The 15,426-nt window shown below is 42.0% G+C and overlaps 1 protein-coding gene across 2 annotated transcripts; it reads right to left on the bottom strand.

Moving 5' to 3' along the window:
• Positions 1 to 682: 682 nt before the first annotated feature.
• LOC117747780 (equilibrative nucleoside transporter 2) lies at positions 683 to 12,016 on the bottom strand. 2 transcript variants are annotated; one of them, XM_034557230.1, is made up of 13 exons: positions 11,723 to 12,015; positions 9,059 to 9,115; positions 8,340 to 8,421; positions 7,748 to 7,905; positions 7,377 to 7,516; positions 7,037 to 7,171; positions 6,823 to 6,920; positions 6,311 to 6,380; positions 5,851 to 6,026; positions 5,157 to 5,262; positions 3,802 to 3,887; positions 3,194 to 3,393; positions 683 to 2,881 (listed from the first exon to the last, which is right to left on the bottom strand). In XM_034557230.1, the coding sequence occupies exons 2-13, from the start codon at positions 9,088 to 9,090 to the stop codon at positions 2,770 to 2,772; spliced, it is 1,395 nt and encodes a 464-aa protein (XP_034413121.1). In that variant the 5' UTR covers positions 9,091 to 9,115; positions 11,723 to 12,015; the 3' UTR covers positions 683 to 2,769. The 2 variants fall into 2 exon arrangements, with proteins under 2 accessions (XP_034413121.1, XP_034413122.1); XM_034557231.1 differs by lacking the exon at positions 683 to 2,881 and having other exon boundaries at positions 3,237 to 3,446; positions 11,723 to 12,016.
• Between the last annotated feature and the right edge of the window lie 3,410 nt (positions 12,017 to 15,426).

The raw sequence follows: 15,426 nt of genomic DNA, 5'->3' as shown, positions 1-15,426 counted from the left end.
TGGGTTCACCTTAACGGGACAGACGTGACGTTGAAATGGCCTTGACCTTTGACCTCAAATCTAATCCAAGCCAAATTTGAAGAACCCCCCCTGCAGGCCAAGTTGGACACCCTCCGTCTGTGGCACGGAGGCACAAAAAGGCGGTTAAGGAGTGGCTGAATAGGACGAGTGCAACTAGATAGACAGATATGTACTTTGTTTGAAGCAGCAGCAAACATGTTTACAATATATAAAATAAAATAGATGGGAGGACATATTACATTTAAGAATCTAAACTAGTCGGCCTTTACACAAGTGGTATAGTTTTATAGTCCTAACGTGTTTTTACTTCTGTTAATTGCATTCATACTTATACAAATAAAAACACTTGGTTTATCTGTGAAGATAACCTCACTGAACAAAGCTGTAAAGGCCCTACTCTGAAACTACAGACTATATATTTTACGCCATATTGTGAATGCTAAATGGTTCCAAAGCACACCAACAGGTGTTGATGGTTATCTCAATCACCTCATCTAAAATATTGAATACAATTGCCTGTCAGATTGACGTTTGAACTCAATGGAGTTTGACAGAAATATGCGATGAATAAAATAAGTTATGCCTGAAGGCAAATTCATCCAATACTCTTTAAGCCTCTAATGTTATTTGTATGAAAATTACCAGGCTTCACACACACACAGGGAGTTGAAACCATCCATTTATTGACAGCATTGTGTACAGGCACGAGTTCCCTTTGTTCTAACAGTGTGGATCCGCTGTACATCAAATATTTACGCCACAGAGAAAACACGACAGTATGACGCGTTGGGAGCGACCCGGGACCCCCTGCGGTTGTAATTACCACGAGGTAAGGACAGACATCTGCATTTACGGCCAGTCCAGTACGACGTGAACGCAGCACGAACCCTTGAAACCGGGCCTCTCCATTATTAAGGCTCAAGTGACCCGACCCGACCCACGTCCCGTAGACGACAAGCTCACACGGAGACAGGAAACCCAGTGTGTGGCTTCTTCGTCCCCGCTTCTGGTGCTGCGTTGACAGGCTGCAGGGAAGTGTGGTTCCTTCCAGCTTCGTGCTGAACGCCACATGGTTGAGGTTGAAGTGAGCAGCAACTGCTTTGTAAACTAGACAAAAGGATATGTGTATGTGTGTGTGTGTTTCTGCCTGGCGTTGCCACACTGTTTGCTGTCACCCATCAAGTCAAATAGAACAACCCCCGCAAATATGTGAATGCAGCACAAAAGCAAGTTATGTTTATAAAAAAAAATATATATATAGAAAAAGCGTCCTGTAAATATCGCCCTTGGTGCGTTTGAAGCAGCAGGTGTAACGTGTACAGAACACCTTATTCAGTAAACCTAATTTACAGATTCAGTCAATTAAATAAACCCTTCCATTAATAAGCATACACATATTGAGAACTTATTGAGCACTTAAGCAAAAGAAAATTGTTTCCAAAAATCAATCTGGAGCAACAAATTCCCTCCCTTTTGAATGAGGAAAACCAACCCCAACAAAACAAATTATTTACTTGATTGGAGCATGGCACATTGTTAGACATGTCAAAAACTAAATTAAAATACTTTTTAACAAAGTTAAATGGCCAATACAATACAATACTCTTGATTGTATGGCTTACAGCAACATTCCTACACTCTGACACAACAGAAGCCGCCCTCAGGAGAAGTTTAAAGGGTTAAATGAAGAGTTTCATCATAGCTTCATGCCAACAGAAGAATGTGCTTACGCCCACATAACCTTCAATGTGTCAAAGTATTACACAGTGTCTCCATTTCCCACCAGCCAGTAGTATCGTGTGACCTCACAACGGCCCCAAAGTAAATGAGGATATTTTTAAAAAAGGGCCTTCTAGAGACGAGCATGGGAAATTAGCAGGAGCTAAAAATGCTGCGATATGCTGCATTGGATAATTGTTTTGCAATGTGAATGTATTCGTACCAAATAAACAGGAAATCGAATGAGATGAACTGAAGCTCTGAAGGGCTCCTGTCTTTTGGCCAGTAGATGGCAGCCTCGATGCTGCAGCTTGGAGGTCAGGGAACCGGCAGAATGTCTCAAGAAAGTGGACCCATTATAAAACAATGGAGGAGAAAAACAAACAAGAGAACCCAAGTATGAAAGAGACACAACCACTACAAACGTGTGTGTGTGTCTCTGTGTGGTTGAGTCTCCGCACTTTCTATATGATCATTTCATTGACTTTCCAACAAAAATGTTAACTATCATTTCAATCTCTGGCAGGTCTTTAACCTTTTTCTTTTGTTCTACATCTGTGACTCAGAGCCGTTTCCTTAGAATAAACTAAATAAACCTAAGAATAAAAATACGTTAAAATAATGAAATTAAAATCGTATAAAAATATTAATTCAAGCCACCAATCAGAAAAAAAGTAGATCATAATAATGCATAAAAACTACCTACAACAAACCTAAATTAAACATAAATACTTCTAAAAATTAAGAAACACATAACAGCGAATGTAAAAAAGAAAAAAGAACAGTAACCAGTAGTCAGTCAGAGCAACACAATATTTCCCTTGTTCCTATTTTCAAAGGGAACCTTGCGAGTCATTTATGAACAACACCACTTCATGAGCTGTGTACAGCATCACCATGATGCTTGGTGTCCAGGACCATCACACACACACACACACACAAACAAAAATGAGGTCCAGGAAGGACAAATAACATTTAACAAAATTCTCCCACCAAGTATGTGTGAATATATTGTGTGTGTGTGTATGTCTACACCAGATGCCGCAAAAGGAAGGACAGGCCGGCTCCTAAGGACAGACCCAGGGATAAGAAGAAAGTCATCAGGGCCCCTGCTGTCTCGGCGTCCTTCTGCTCCACCAACCTGCAGAGAGAGAGCAGGTGGGAACAGGAGGTCAGGCATGAAGTATTTGGTATCTGGACCAGGCGATAGAGGAATAATGCTGGAGTCCAGACCCATCTTTAACTTGTACATGAGATGGCTCTCCTTTTTATGACCATCTGATGGTTCGAATGCAGAATGTTGACTGCCTATTTGATAGCACTCCTTAACCCCTTGTGTACAAGATACATTTCTTCTTCATTAAGAGTTTTGGTTATTGATTCTCCGACAATAAGATGCGGTCGTCTTTAAGGAGTGCTACTATTTAGCAGCAGTGATGAACTGTGGACTCACTGTGGTGCGTAGGACATGGAAAGACACACGAAGTAGCCGCTGGACAGAGCAAAGAGAATCATGATGATGGCGAACACAAAGTCGTGGCTGAACCAGACGGGAAGGAAGGTGCGTTTCTGGACGTTACAGAGCATCAGCAGCGGGACGAACACCACCCTGGAGACTACCAGCGCCGGGAACAGACGAGAGTCTTTGCGAGGCTGCAGAGGAGACGGGACACATATATGAAGGGAGTGACAAAAGAAACATGACACTAGGTAGAAAAAGGTCAAGTGAGATGCAGATATGGAACAGGTGAGGGATATAAACAACACAGTAGGAGGGGGAAGGACAACAATTTGGATTAGAAATTACAATCATAATTAGAAATAATATAAGACGTTGCTACAGAAAATTACAGCAGGAAAATCACCTTGTAAAAAATGCCATTTGTGACTGTTTAAGCTCAGTCTTAGTGTCATCACATACAGAATTAAAGAAAACTATTGGGCAGGTCACGGCTAATAAATGCTAGTAAGCAACTGCTGTGCTGTCATGTCGATCTGGACAGGGACAATAATGTGCATAATAAAAGAATAAATGTAGAAATGATCTCATCAGATACTCACCCATTTGATCACGGTGGTGACACTCCGACCCAACCAGTCGCTGACGTTGAAAAACAAAAAACAGCACACTGAGATGAAGAAGCGCTCTGAAGAAAGAAAGGACAGACGGATGTAGCCAACGTCGCCGGAAAGATGACAAAACCTGAAGTCTGATGACAAGATCGGAACTAATAAACCTCTAACGACCCCTGGGTCACCGAGGCTACATCCACACCAATAAGTTTCGGTTGAGAAACAGGGTTTAAAAAAAGGACCCACGTCCACAAGCCATCGTTTTAGAAATGATTTCTGTCCATAATAACCCCCGAAAATTACATGTCCTAAACAGGAAGTAGATTGGTTGCTTAGTTACGGAAAATACAAGTACAAGTATTATTGTACTCTTGAATAAAAGATTGTGCTTTATACTTAAGATGTTCCTCTCTCTATCTATATATATATATATATATATATATATATATATATATATATATATATATATATTTCGTAGAATCTTTTATTTTTCAAACACGTTATCCGTAGCGTTTTTTTTTTTTAAAACTCCTCCGTATTAGGTGCTCTAAAATGTCGTAGTAGTGTGGACGCTAGGCGTGAGATTAGAATCGTAGTAGTGTGGATGTAGCCGAAAGGGTTGAACCCTCAAATGACCACATGCCTGGGTAGACTCAGTGGACAAGGCAGAGCCTCCAGGGTTTTATGACCCCGATCCTTCTTGTTTTACGAGCATCTACATTATTGAGGGACACGGAGACACATCCAATTGTTAATAAACTACTTGAAGAAACTTAATTCAAAAAAGCATGTACCTTTTTGTTACAGGATATGTTAGTCCTAGTCTGAGTTGGTCCTTGTTTGTTGGATAATCATTGTAAATCTACCTCAGAGTAACACAATCACTTTATGTGTAAACCATTCACAGATTAACTTAACCGTTTAGTTTGCTCTAATCTTGTTCTGTCATCTTACATGACTGATACCAGTCTGTCTGATCCAAAGAGGGGAGGGATGTTCTCCCCCTTCCTGGCTTGTCTCTCCCCCAGGACACTGTTTTTGAGGTTATTCCTATCCATTCAATTACACATGTAAATTAGAATGCATATTAGGTACACATGTAAATCTACATAGGTCTGTCTGTGTCATGACAACATTGTCTATGTTGTATAATTGTTGAATCAATTCTTACTTTAAATTTGTAGCTGAGATAGCAGCCGATTAAATAACTAGAATTAATTCTGTAATTAATAAGGTTAAATGAAATAATCAAGACTGTTGTTAGGGTGGGATTGGACAATCACACAGGAGAGATATACTGGATAGTGATCTAATCATTAACTGGAACGGACTCAAGGTCATACCCCAATTTCCTCCTGGGCTTGAGGTCCTGACGTCTGCAGTGACAGCAGGGAAGACGGACAGAGTGACCGTGAACACAAACGTCACACAGAACGCCATCACCCAGATCTGAAAATGACACAAAAGAGAAAACTTGGAAATATTGTTTTTACCTTTACTGGGACTGAAATGCTTTCTTTTTAAAAAGGGGCAGTTTGGATGTTTTTAAGTGGTGTTGTATGAGGTATTTACCCATAGTCAGTGTTTACTACAGTAGATGGAGTTTGAAGAAACAGGCAGGAGCAAAATAATGTACTGCTGAGGACCGAGGCAGCAGCAAAACAGGTTATGGACACCTAAAAAATGTCCGCTATATTGACAATACTTGTCAGACAGCTCTCTCCTGTGGGTCACCCAATGACATAAACAAACTTTCCATCCAGGTAGAGGTACACCAGCAACTCCTGTCTTCCTTCAGGTAAAATGACAAAGGACTCTTGTGGCTTTGAAAGAGGGCATAAATGACGGCTTCAGTTCCCTGTTTTTAGGCGTCTATAATGCGTTTTGCCCCCGTTCACAGCAGAACCTTGCTCTGCCCCCATGCTGGTACTCCAGCCTGTTTCTCCAGCCTCCATCAACTGTAGGAAATACACCGACTACGGAAAAGAAACTCATACAGTTTCAGTAAATGCATCCCCAAAATCACAACTATCGCACCTTTTTGAAGACCTCTTTGACCGAGGCCTTGGCTTGTCCCTTCTCGACCTGCTCCATTGGCAGGAAGGCTCCCTTTGGCCCCTCTGGACTGGGGTCCACCTTGGCCTCAGCTGCACTGCTGGTCACTGTGCCATTAGCGTGGCCTTTCGGCTTGCCGTTCTCCACTATGCTGCTCTCTGCAATTGAATATGTACAGATTATTCCAAAAAGAGTTTGTGTCTTTGAGTTCAACAGATTGTCTTTGGCACTGCCTGGACTCTAATTTGCTAAATAGCTAGTAAATAGTTAACTCCCTTAACAAGATAATGTTCCACTGAATTGATTAGATTCACAGAATCATGAACCCCGGGGTAAAGCAAACTGATGTCCTCTCACTGTCAAACACACGTTTGACCGTCTCAATTCCACAAATGATACACATGGGGACGAATGACAATAATTCAGAGGGCGAACATCTCACCTTTCAGCAGCTCGTCAGTGGTGCCTGCCTCATACTTGTTGGTTTTCTTCAGATAATATTGGGCAAACTCCTGTGTGGAAAAACGAAACAACGCAAATTAGGCCAGCTGAAATACAAATAAATAAACAAATACAAATCTGATTCATGCCGTTGGACTAATACCTCTGTCGGCTCTATTGAAATGGAGTCGAGTGAGATTCTAGAACAGTAGATTTGCATGAAGCAAGAGCAAGTTTTACTTCGGCAGCCCCAAATGCCACCAAGAGGCTCCCGTTTCCCCTTTGAGGATTTCATCATCACAAAATCTTTGACAACTTGCTAACATTAATATTTGGACTGTGTGCTGAACGTGTTTTCCACAATCCAAATAAAGCAAACACCACCTTAAAAAGCAAGATTGTGTGTTATATACTGAGCTAATGGTCCTGGGTCAACGAAGAGACGATAGCTTTTCAGGTGAGGTTGAACGGATTATGCGTAATGTAGCCATGCAGAGCTGCGAGCTGACTGACCAGACGGGGCAGCAGCAGGTAGCTGAAGAGAGTCACCAGCGTCCCCACACACGGCGTGATGAAGTAACCCAGCGCTGCTGTCTCAAAGTCTGCGTCGCCTGAGGGCACAAACACACAAGTTAGCCAATTCTAGGAGAGATGAAGGAAAACACCATTCAGAACATGAGCCGTGTCTTTGAAGTGGAGGTGTGTCGCGTGCGTGCGGATGGCTCACTGGCTATGGCTAGCAGCATGGCGATGGCAGCGAAGGTCCCGGCGAGGCCCTGGCCGCTCATGAAGATGGCGCTGAACTTCTGAGGGAGAAGACCCACCAGGCCGAACAGGCTTCCCTGCAGCACGGCACCGAATGCTGGGGGGAGGAAGCATCGTTTAATTCAACACCATTGAAAGGGTCAGTTCGGATTTTTCTGAAGTGGTGTCCATAATCAGTGCATTACCTACAGTACAGGGAGTTTGGAAGGGCTCTCTGACAGCAAAGTAAAAATAAGCAAAATATTCTAAATATAGCATACACTTGAACTGACTCTCAGGCTTTTACCCACGTGCAGACTTACAGTTGATGAACCAGATAGTTGCCATGGTGACAGAGAAGAAGCGTTCCGAATCCATGGGCACTTTGACCAGCACTGCTGTGAGGATGAATAACAGCAGGATGAAAACCAGGCTACCTGCGATGCGTATTCCCTCCGATACCCTGCAACAGGAAACACCCACATCACGTCATTTAACCAAGAGCGCACTGCACACCAAACTGGATTAGATATAAACCACGGATGATTACTTTTGGCACGAGACCAGGTCAAACACGCAACTTTGTAATGTTGCAAACGCGCAACGCTACGTATGCATTGATTTTTGGGAAATTTGACATCTGTTTGGAAAAACATTATCCGACACCAACTAAACGTCCCACCCCGTCACTGACCTCTGGTAGAGGAAGGAGTTTAGCAGGGTGAACACCAGCAGAGGCAGCTGGGATAGCAGGGTCATCCAGTTGTTGAAGTAGTACTCCTTGGGGACCTCCTTGGGGACCTCCGTGGTGACGTTGCTCCATTCTGTCGTGTTGAGGCGACTTTGGAAATACTGCAAACACAGAGGAAACAGGACGGTTGTTGGATTTATCTTCACATGGGAAACCGCAGTTGTTGGTGGAAACCTAAACATATGGATCACATGTTCTCGCGTGGTTCTCCATGATGGACTGTGTGGACTTATGGCTCCCAGTTGATCAAATACCAGTTTTACAAATCCAATCCATTGTGTAAACTTGTGTAGATACTATAGTTTTTCCAGACATTTTCTTGAATTGTATAAACAGCTTGTTATCCATAAGACCGATGACATCCATCCAGCATGTGATTCTTTAAGGAGGTTTAAGTGGTGAACCACTGGACCAACAACTTCCTCGCGTCACCAACTTATTGACTGAGTTTCCTGGCTTTTATGTAATAAAATATCGAAGCAGAAGGCATACATAATGTGTCTTTGACTGGATTAAGTAATTGCCATGTTTTTACCAATAAGGCAGTCATGAAGAAGTTCCATGGCAGCAACGTTCCCAGGCCCAGAATGAAGAAACAGATCCCCACTAGGCAGCCCCTGTAGATGGGAAGTAAAGGGTGTTACAATGTACAGCAAGAATGCTGCAGTTAATGTATTTACGTTCTGTAATCACATCTATATATATATAGTACAAATCTAAACTGCTTTTTTTTTTGCAGTCAGCCCAGCGACAGCAAACCGCTTCAGATCATAATACAGGACTGGAATATTTAATTTAATTGATAGAGGCACTGCTGCTTTACAATCAAATCCAGGAACACTAATGTGCCAAATGATATGCGTCCTTGCAGGATGACCGTATCTTCCCAGCTGAAGAGAATAACTCGCACTGAACTGTAACTGTATTCTCCTTCTTCTGCTTTACATTAAAATGTTCCTTGTAGTAACTTCTGATTGTGATACATTTGAACAGGTTATTAGTAATTGTATTGAAGCATATTTTAAAATAACCCTCCCAATCTTGGTTGCAGGCCTGTATTAAGTTACTCCTATTGCCCCACGGCTGCTGCTTCCCATTGGAAGCATTCAACTGGTAGACTTAAATGCTCAGCAGACACATGAACGTATATAAAGTGCTACATCATCGCCTGAAGAAACAGAGACAACAGAAGCCGTGGTCGCAGGCAAACAGAGTGAAGTGAGAGTTTCTCATTTCCACCCAATTCCAACTCACCGGTCCTGAGGAGCATCTGTCCGTCCATTCATCCTGACGTAGGACCTTCTGGTGAAACTGCAAGGGCGACAGGACAGAACAAAAGTCAGCGGCATCTTCAGAGATAACAGAGCGAGTGGTTTGTTTTCCCAGACGCCTCACTGCCGAGGTTTCCCTGCTTGGATATGCAGGAATCCATTCACATTCTGGCAAGAGGCCGCGAGAAGCTGGCGAACGGCAGTAAAAAGAAGAAAAGAAACTGTGACCAAAGTGCTACAAAAGATGTCTGGGTATTATGGAGGTATGTTGCATAAACACCACCCAAGTACTAGACAAAGCTCAACTTATAGGAACATGGCATGTGAGTAATGTGAGCCACTGGGAACAGCAGATAGTGTATAGACTTAATCAAATGACCTGACTAAGTGCAGTTTCAAAGACTTTCCATAAAGGCTTTGGCACTGGAACCAGCACCCTGAGGGCTGGAAACTAATTATGTCCCTCTTTAATGTGTAGAGAGTCCACTCCATATGTACACACCACAGGACTGAAACGGTACTGGCCCAGTCACCAACAGAGCCATTTTCCCCTCTCACAGTATTGCCACTGGCAGCATACGGTGTGACTGCTTTTTGAGAGGCGAGACACATAATAGAGCTATTATGTTGGGAGTCTGCACTAGTTCCTAAAATACAACTAATAAACATGCAAATGATGTTGCCCAACTTCAGTAGACCCACCAGACAACAAAATAAAACTGTTTATATTTATTTATTAAGTCCAACTCATTTTTCCACTGACACAGCTCCTTGGGGATGAATGAAGTAATATCCTATCCATCCTTAGAAGGCGACAGCGTTTTGGACAGTGGAGCAGAAACAATTAGAGCTAGCTAGCAAATCACAACATGGACAATGTCAGTGTTTCCCCTATGGTTACAGCTTTTTTGGGGGGGGGGGGGGGGGGGGGGGGAGAGACCCGGAGCCGGAGGGCGCTACTCCGGGTTCTACTCGCAGGAGAGTGTTGCATCTTCACCAGCCAAGAGTGTTTAAAAAAAAAAACACAGATATATCTGTCTACTTTTCACTTGACATATTTTCGACGTCTCTCTCTCTCTCTCTCTGTCGGCTGGTGGGAGTGGCTCACCTGTGTGCGTGTGCACGTGTCTGTGCGCATGCACGTGTCTGTGCACCATCCGCCCCACTGTTAGTAAAGTGGTGTAGAAATGAAGGCCATGAAAACTGCGGTTGCGTTTCATTTCTTCAAAGATAGCATGAAGGACAATAGACCGGATTGTAGGGGATAAGACTCTTGGCTACAATTCAATTATAACCAACCGCCTGCTGCTTCAAAGAGAATAACATAACATGAGATAAGATAAGGCTTCATTGATCTTTGCTTTTCATAGCAGCACAGGGATAAAAAAAAAGAAGAAAGTGGTAGTAATGCTAATAAATCTTGAGGTTTTTTTGGATGCAAATACGGATCCCAAAATCATGGCCATGGGTAGACAAGCCATCCACAGACAAAAAACGTGGGGGTTTCGTCTTTCTCACTGAGGCCGGAGATGAGAACGTGTGGAGGATGATCTGCTCCGGTCCCAACAATGCCAACACCTCATTCATCCCCTGACAGCTCACTGGAAGTTCAGTCCACCTCAGGCCACTCTAATGTGTACTCTCCAATAAGCACTTAAAGTAATTGAGGAACACAAAGACACACACATTCAGCGATTTCTTATCAGCAGCAGAAATCAATCAATGTCTATAAGGCCTGTTTTTTTCTTCTCTTTCTCACACTAAACACACTCAATGATCTTCTGTCTACACACACACACATGCACGCACACGCAGGTCATATCACAGCATCTATAGGCAGCTGCTTGAGGGCTGACAGGTGAGAGCTTATCTCTGTGTGAGACATTTAGGGAAATGTAGTGAAAAACTAGCCTTTGTTTCATTGGGTATAGGCGTGATCGAGGGCGGTTAAACAGGAAGTTAAAATCCATTTACAAGAATTGCTCTGGGGAGGTTGTTTGTTTTTTTGGTTTACCTGCTATCTGCTCAGTTTCTCGCGTGACGTCCTCACAATAAACGGAGTCACACCGACCATGTGTTCATCTGGGTTACATGAACATGTACAGTAGTGTTAAATAAAGTCATTCAACGGTCTCCCTCAGTAGTAGCTCACGCTGGAACTGGGAACTTAATGAGCAGCACAGATAGACACCATAACTAAACATGAAGGGCCAAAATCATATATAAACCTTTTTAAAAAATGTTTTAAGTGAATTCCCTAAATTAGCATGTTTGAAGAACCACCATGGCAGCCGACACCTGTTCCGCTCTGCTAAGAGGAAACAATACGGCACTGGAGATAGACAAAGAGTACTCCCGGTAGCCTAAATAGACGCAGTAGTACTATAGTAATACAGGTACTACAAAGTAGTCCAAAGTATTGTAGTTTAACTACGTGTAGTACACTCTTGACATTCACATGTGAAGAATCACATCCCCGCAGTCGTCTCTTCACCCAGTCGGCCGTGAAGTAACCAGCTCTCTCAGAAGTGGACGGGAAAAACATTGTATTATTAAACATTTTAATAACAATTAAACACACACTCACACAACGCAGCCAGCTGTTACCACAACGTGAGTGTTGGGCTAACGTGACGGAGAGACTCACCTTGGAAAATGTCGCTGGTAGTCAGTGTATTTTCATAATGCGCCCCTCGGGTAAATTCAAGCGCGTGTCGTATCCAAATGTTCGCCCAAAGAAATGATTCAATGGGGCACGAATTATGAACTGGCGTAATGTGTATTCGTTGCACGTACACGTGTCGGGAACGTATGGCCACGGTACAAATATATTGAGACGAGCTCTTTCCGACCTAGCGGCCGTCTATCGTCATCGCTCCGTTCAAAGCTGAGAAGCCGCAGCAGTTTACAGCAGGCGCCCCAAAGCGGAGTACTTCCGGTGCCATGGCACATTTCGTATCCGCGCATGTTTATGTTTCGTCTTCGCGGTTAATTGTGTCCCATCTGTATTCGTTATTGGCCTACAGTGATTACACGTTTCCGGTTCCTGTGTAACTATGTTGCACGTGTACCCGTCTTTGACTGGTTGTATTGGACATAGTTCATTTTTTTGTTCAATTGTTTCCCTTATGTTATTGTTTTTTAGCGTCATTCCAACTTGTATGTCCTGTGTTTGTTTGTTTTTTAAGTTGCTTCATGTTGCTGTTATTTCTGATATTTTCCGAATATTCCTCAACTCTTTTTTTTATTGTGTCCTGTTGGTTTGTTGTTGTGTTTGTTGGTTGTTTTGCCCCTCCCTCATATATTACATGATCTGTATACATTCTTTCACCTTATTGAAAGAACATACGACCTTATGTCGTGTGTGTACAGATTGTAAAGCCCTCTGAGGCAAATTTGTAATTTGTGATTTTGGGCTGTACAAAATAAACTGAATTGAATTGAAATTATTGCTACTGTTGTTTTTATCATTATTTGTTTCGTTATTATTATTTGTTCTACTGTTTCAACACCACTGGTATTACTTTTTTTTTTTTGGAATGGCCATGATTCTTTTCTTTCCCCACTTTGTTTATTATTTCATACATTTATCATTATTATCAATAATTAATCAAGCTTAAGATTAGATACCAATATACTTTACCAGCTGCAACACTATATATATATATATATATATATAAACAGGCAACAGTTTTATGATGAACTGCAGGTGTGCTCTGCCATCTGCTGGTACAATCAGGGAACTAAACTGTCAGCATCATGACTTGTTCAAAGGGGCCAGGCAAAGCTCTCTGGTAGCTAGGTTGACTGTAAAATATGTAGCCCCACATTATACATAGATTTGATCACAATATATCCCCGTGTGAAAAGCACAAAATACCCACATCATAAAAGGGTTATTTTTCTTTGACATAAAAAAGTATCATGTTGACATGATGACACACACACACAAGGTGCAAACAATACCGACCTCACTATCGTGGGCTGTTAATTAGATCTAATTACAGAGATATAAATACAATGTATAGGTCAACTTGGCTCCATTAGTACATTATGTAACTCTTACACTGTACATGTAGTCATGGTAAGCTTACAGTTCGTCCGTGAAATATGAATGGAGTGTGTACAGGTGCCAAATTATGATTATAACGGGAGTGATTGGGCCACATTATGCAACGAATAATAAATTAGATCATAGTTAAGTTATCCACAGCTCATTAGTGCGTCGAACAGGGAAACCGGGGCCAACAGAATGAATACGTTCTTTTAGTTCATCTGTTTACTGCATGTCATAAGACAAGAAGCCCTCAGGGCTGGAAGAGTGTGAAGATTTAACACACAGCACTTTGTGGTTGAGAGCTCTTCCTGTACACAAAGAAAGAAAGAATAAATGGCCACACAAAGCAGGCTGGTTGTTCGCAAACTGCCGTCTCTGAAAACTAATTGTCCTGTAGATAAGTCTGAACCAACTGCCATGACTTTCTGACACCAAACATGCTTCCTTATTGAACAGAGGTTGCTACATTTAGTTTGACCTAGTATAAAGTTAAAGTATAGAGAAATCTATTGGATTTAATAAATCAAAATGTGAAAAATAAACTACAGATAATCAAATTAATTTGCTAATGTTTTATCCTCATATACATTCCTTCATTTTCTTCATCACTGTTAAGATATAATGCAACCCTGTTTTGGACAATTACTATTTATGGTTTGCATTTTTTTGCAGCATTATCCATTCAATGTACTTACATTGTGTAATTACCTCTCTATGTAGTAGCTTGCATTGGTTGTGGCGGAGTCCGCCATTCCATTGCTGGATTAAAAAGACTTACCACCAAAACAATGAGCCGAAAGATGCAACAACAACACCAAAAAGAAGCTCCGTTGAGACGAGTTTTTAAAATATTATATAACGTATTTATTTGTGATTAACACATAAAAGAATAGAATGAAAGCAAGGTTTTTTTTTTCCTGTACAAATGGACTCAAGAGTGCAAAGCATGCTGCATGAAAACTACTCTCACAAGTTATTTGAGGACATGTAAAGGAGTCCCTACCTCTGGTTAAAGCTGTGTGTGTGTGTGTGTGTGTGTGTGTGCGCACTCGTGTTATCTGATTGGACCTCCTCTCAGTGCTGAGTCGGTGTGGACAGTCGGCAATGTGGTAAAGCTTGAAAAGTAATGAACTCCTGTGTGCATGTGCAGCGACACCAAAATGATCTTTCTCTTTTTTTTGGTGGCCTATTTACTGTATCTATATGGCCATAAGTATTTGGACTGTGACAATGTTTCTTATTTTTCTCTTGACACGTCTGTACACAGATTTTAAATAACGCAGTCAATATGTGGTTGAAGTGTAGACTTTCAGCTTTAATTCAATGGATATAACAAAAATATAGCATTAACCGTTTAGGAACTAGAGCCATTTTTACACAGCCCCCCACATCTTCAGAGGCTCAGAAGTAATTGGACGATTGTCTGACCAATGGTTTGATGGGCAGGTGTGGTTCGTTCCCTCGATATTTCATGACAGATTAAGCAGATAAAAAGCTCTGGACATGATTCAAAAGGTTGAGTTTGCATTTGGTAGCTGATCTCTCAGCATGAGGACCAAAGAGGTGTCAATGTAAGTGAAGGAGGCCATTAAAAGCCTGATAATACATAAACCTATCAGGCAGATAGCAGAAACATTAGGATTGACCAAATCAACAGTTTGGTACATTCCTAAAAATAAGGAATATGCTGTCAAGCTCACCAACACCAAACGGAAGACCTGTAAAGTAGACGTAGCAGAATTCTTTCCTTGGTGAAGAAAACCCTTCATAACATGAATACTGAGGTCAAGAATACTCTGGAGGAAGGAGGCGTGTCTTTGTTAAAGTCTAAAATCAAGAGATGGCTTCATGAACCTGAATACAGAAGGTTTACTACAAGGTCTAAACCACTGGAACACTGAAGAACAGGAGGGACAGATTACACTTTGCCAGAAAACATCTGAATGAGCCCGATGAGTTTGAGATGAAGATTCTTTGGAAGATGAAACCAAGATGAACTTGTACCAGAATGATGGGAAGAGAAAAGTGTGGATAAGGAAAGGAACGACTCCTGATCTGAAGCAAAACACATCCTCTGGTTAACATGGTGGAGGCGGTGCTATGGCACGGGCTGTATGGCTGCCAATGGAACCGGGTCATGATGTTCATTGATGATGTCACGGCTGATAGAAGTAGGATGAGGTTTGAGGTGTTCAGGGCTTTACGATCTGCTTACATTCAGCCAAATGCTGCAAAACTGATGGGATGGCGCTTCTCAGTGCAGATGGGTAATGACCAAAAACATACTGTGAAAA

Source organism: Cyclopterus lumpus, chromosome 18 (assembly GCF_009769545.1).
Source record: "Cyclopterus lumpus isolate fCycLum1 chromosome 18, fCycLum1.pri, whole genome shotgun sequence".
NCBI classification, from domain to species: domain Eukaryota; kingdom Metazoa; phylum Chordata; class Actinopteri; order Perciformes; family Cyclopteridae; genus Cyclopterus; species Cyclopterus lumpus.
This window is presented reverse-complemented; position numbering and strand designations above follow the sequence as displayed.

What these genes read in the sequence shown, in the direction of transcription:
- LOC117747780 (XM_034557230.1), bottom strand. Translation starts at nt 9,090, where the DNA reads ATGAATGGACGGACAGATGCTCCTCAGGACCG. An exon ending in ACAGATGCTCCTCAGGACCG is followed by an intron (nt 8,422 to 9,058) that starts GTGAGTTGGAAT and finishes TCCCATCTACAG; the next exon opens with GGGCTGCCTAGTGGGGATCT. An exon ending in CACTGACGAGCTGCTGAAAG is followed by an intron (nt 6,027 to 6,310) that starts GTGAGATGTTCG and finishes ATTCAATTGCAG; the next exon opens with AGAGCAGCATAGTGGAGAAC.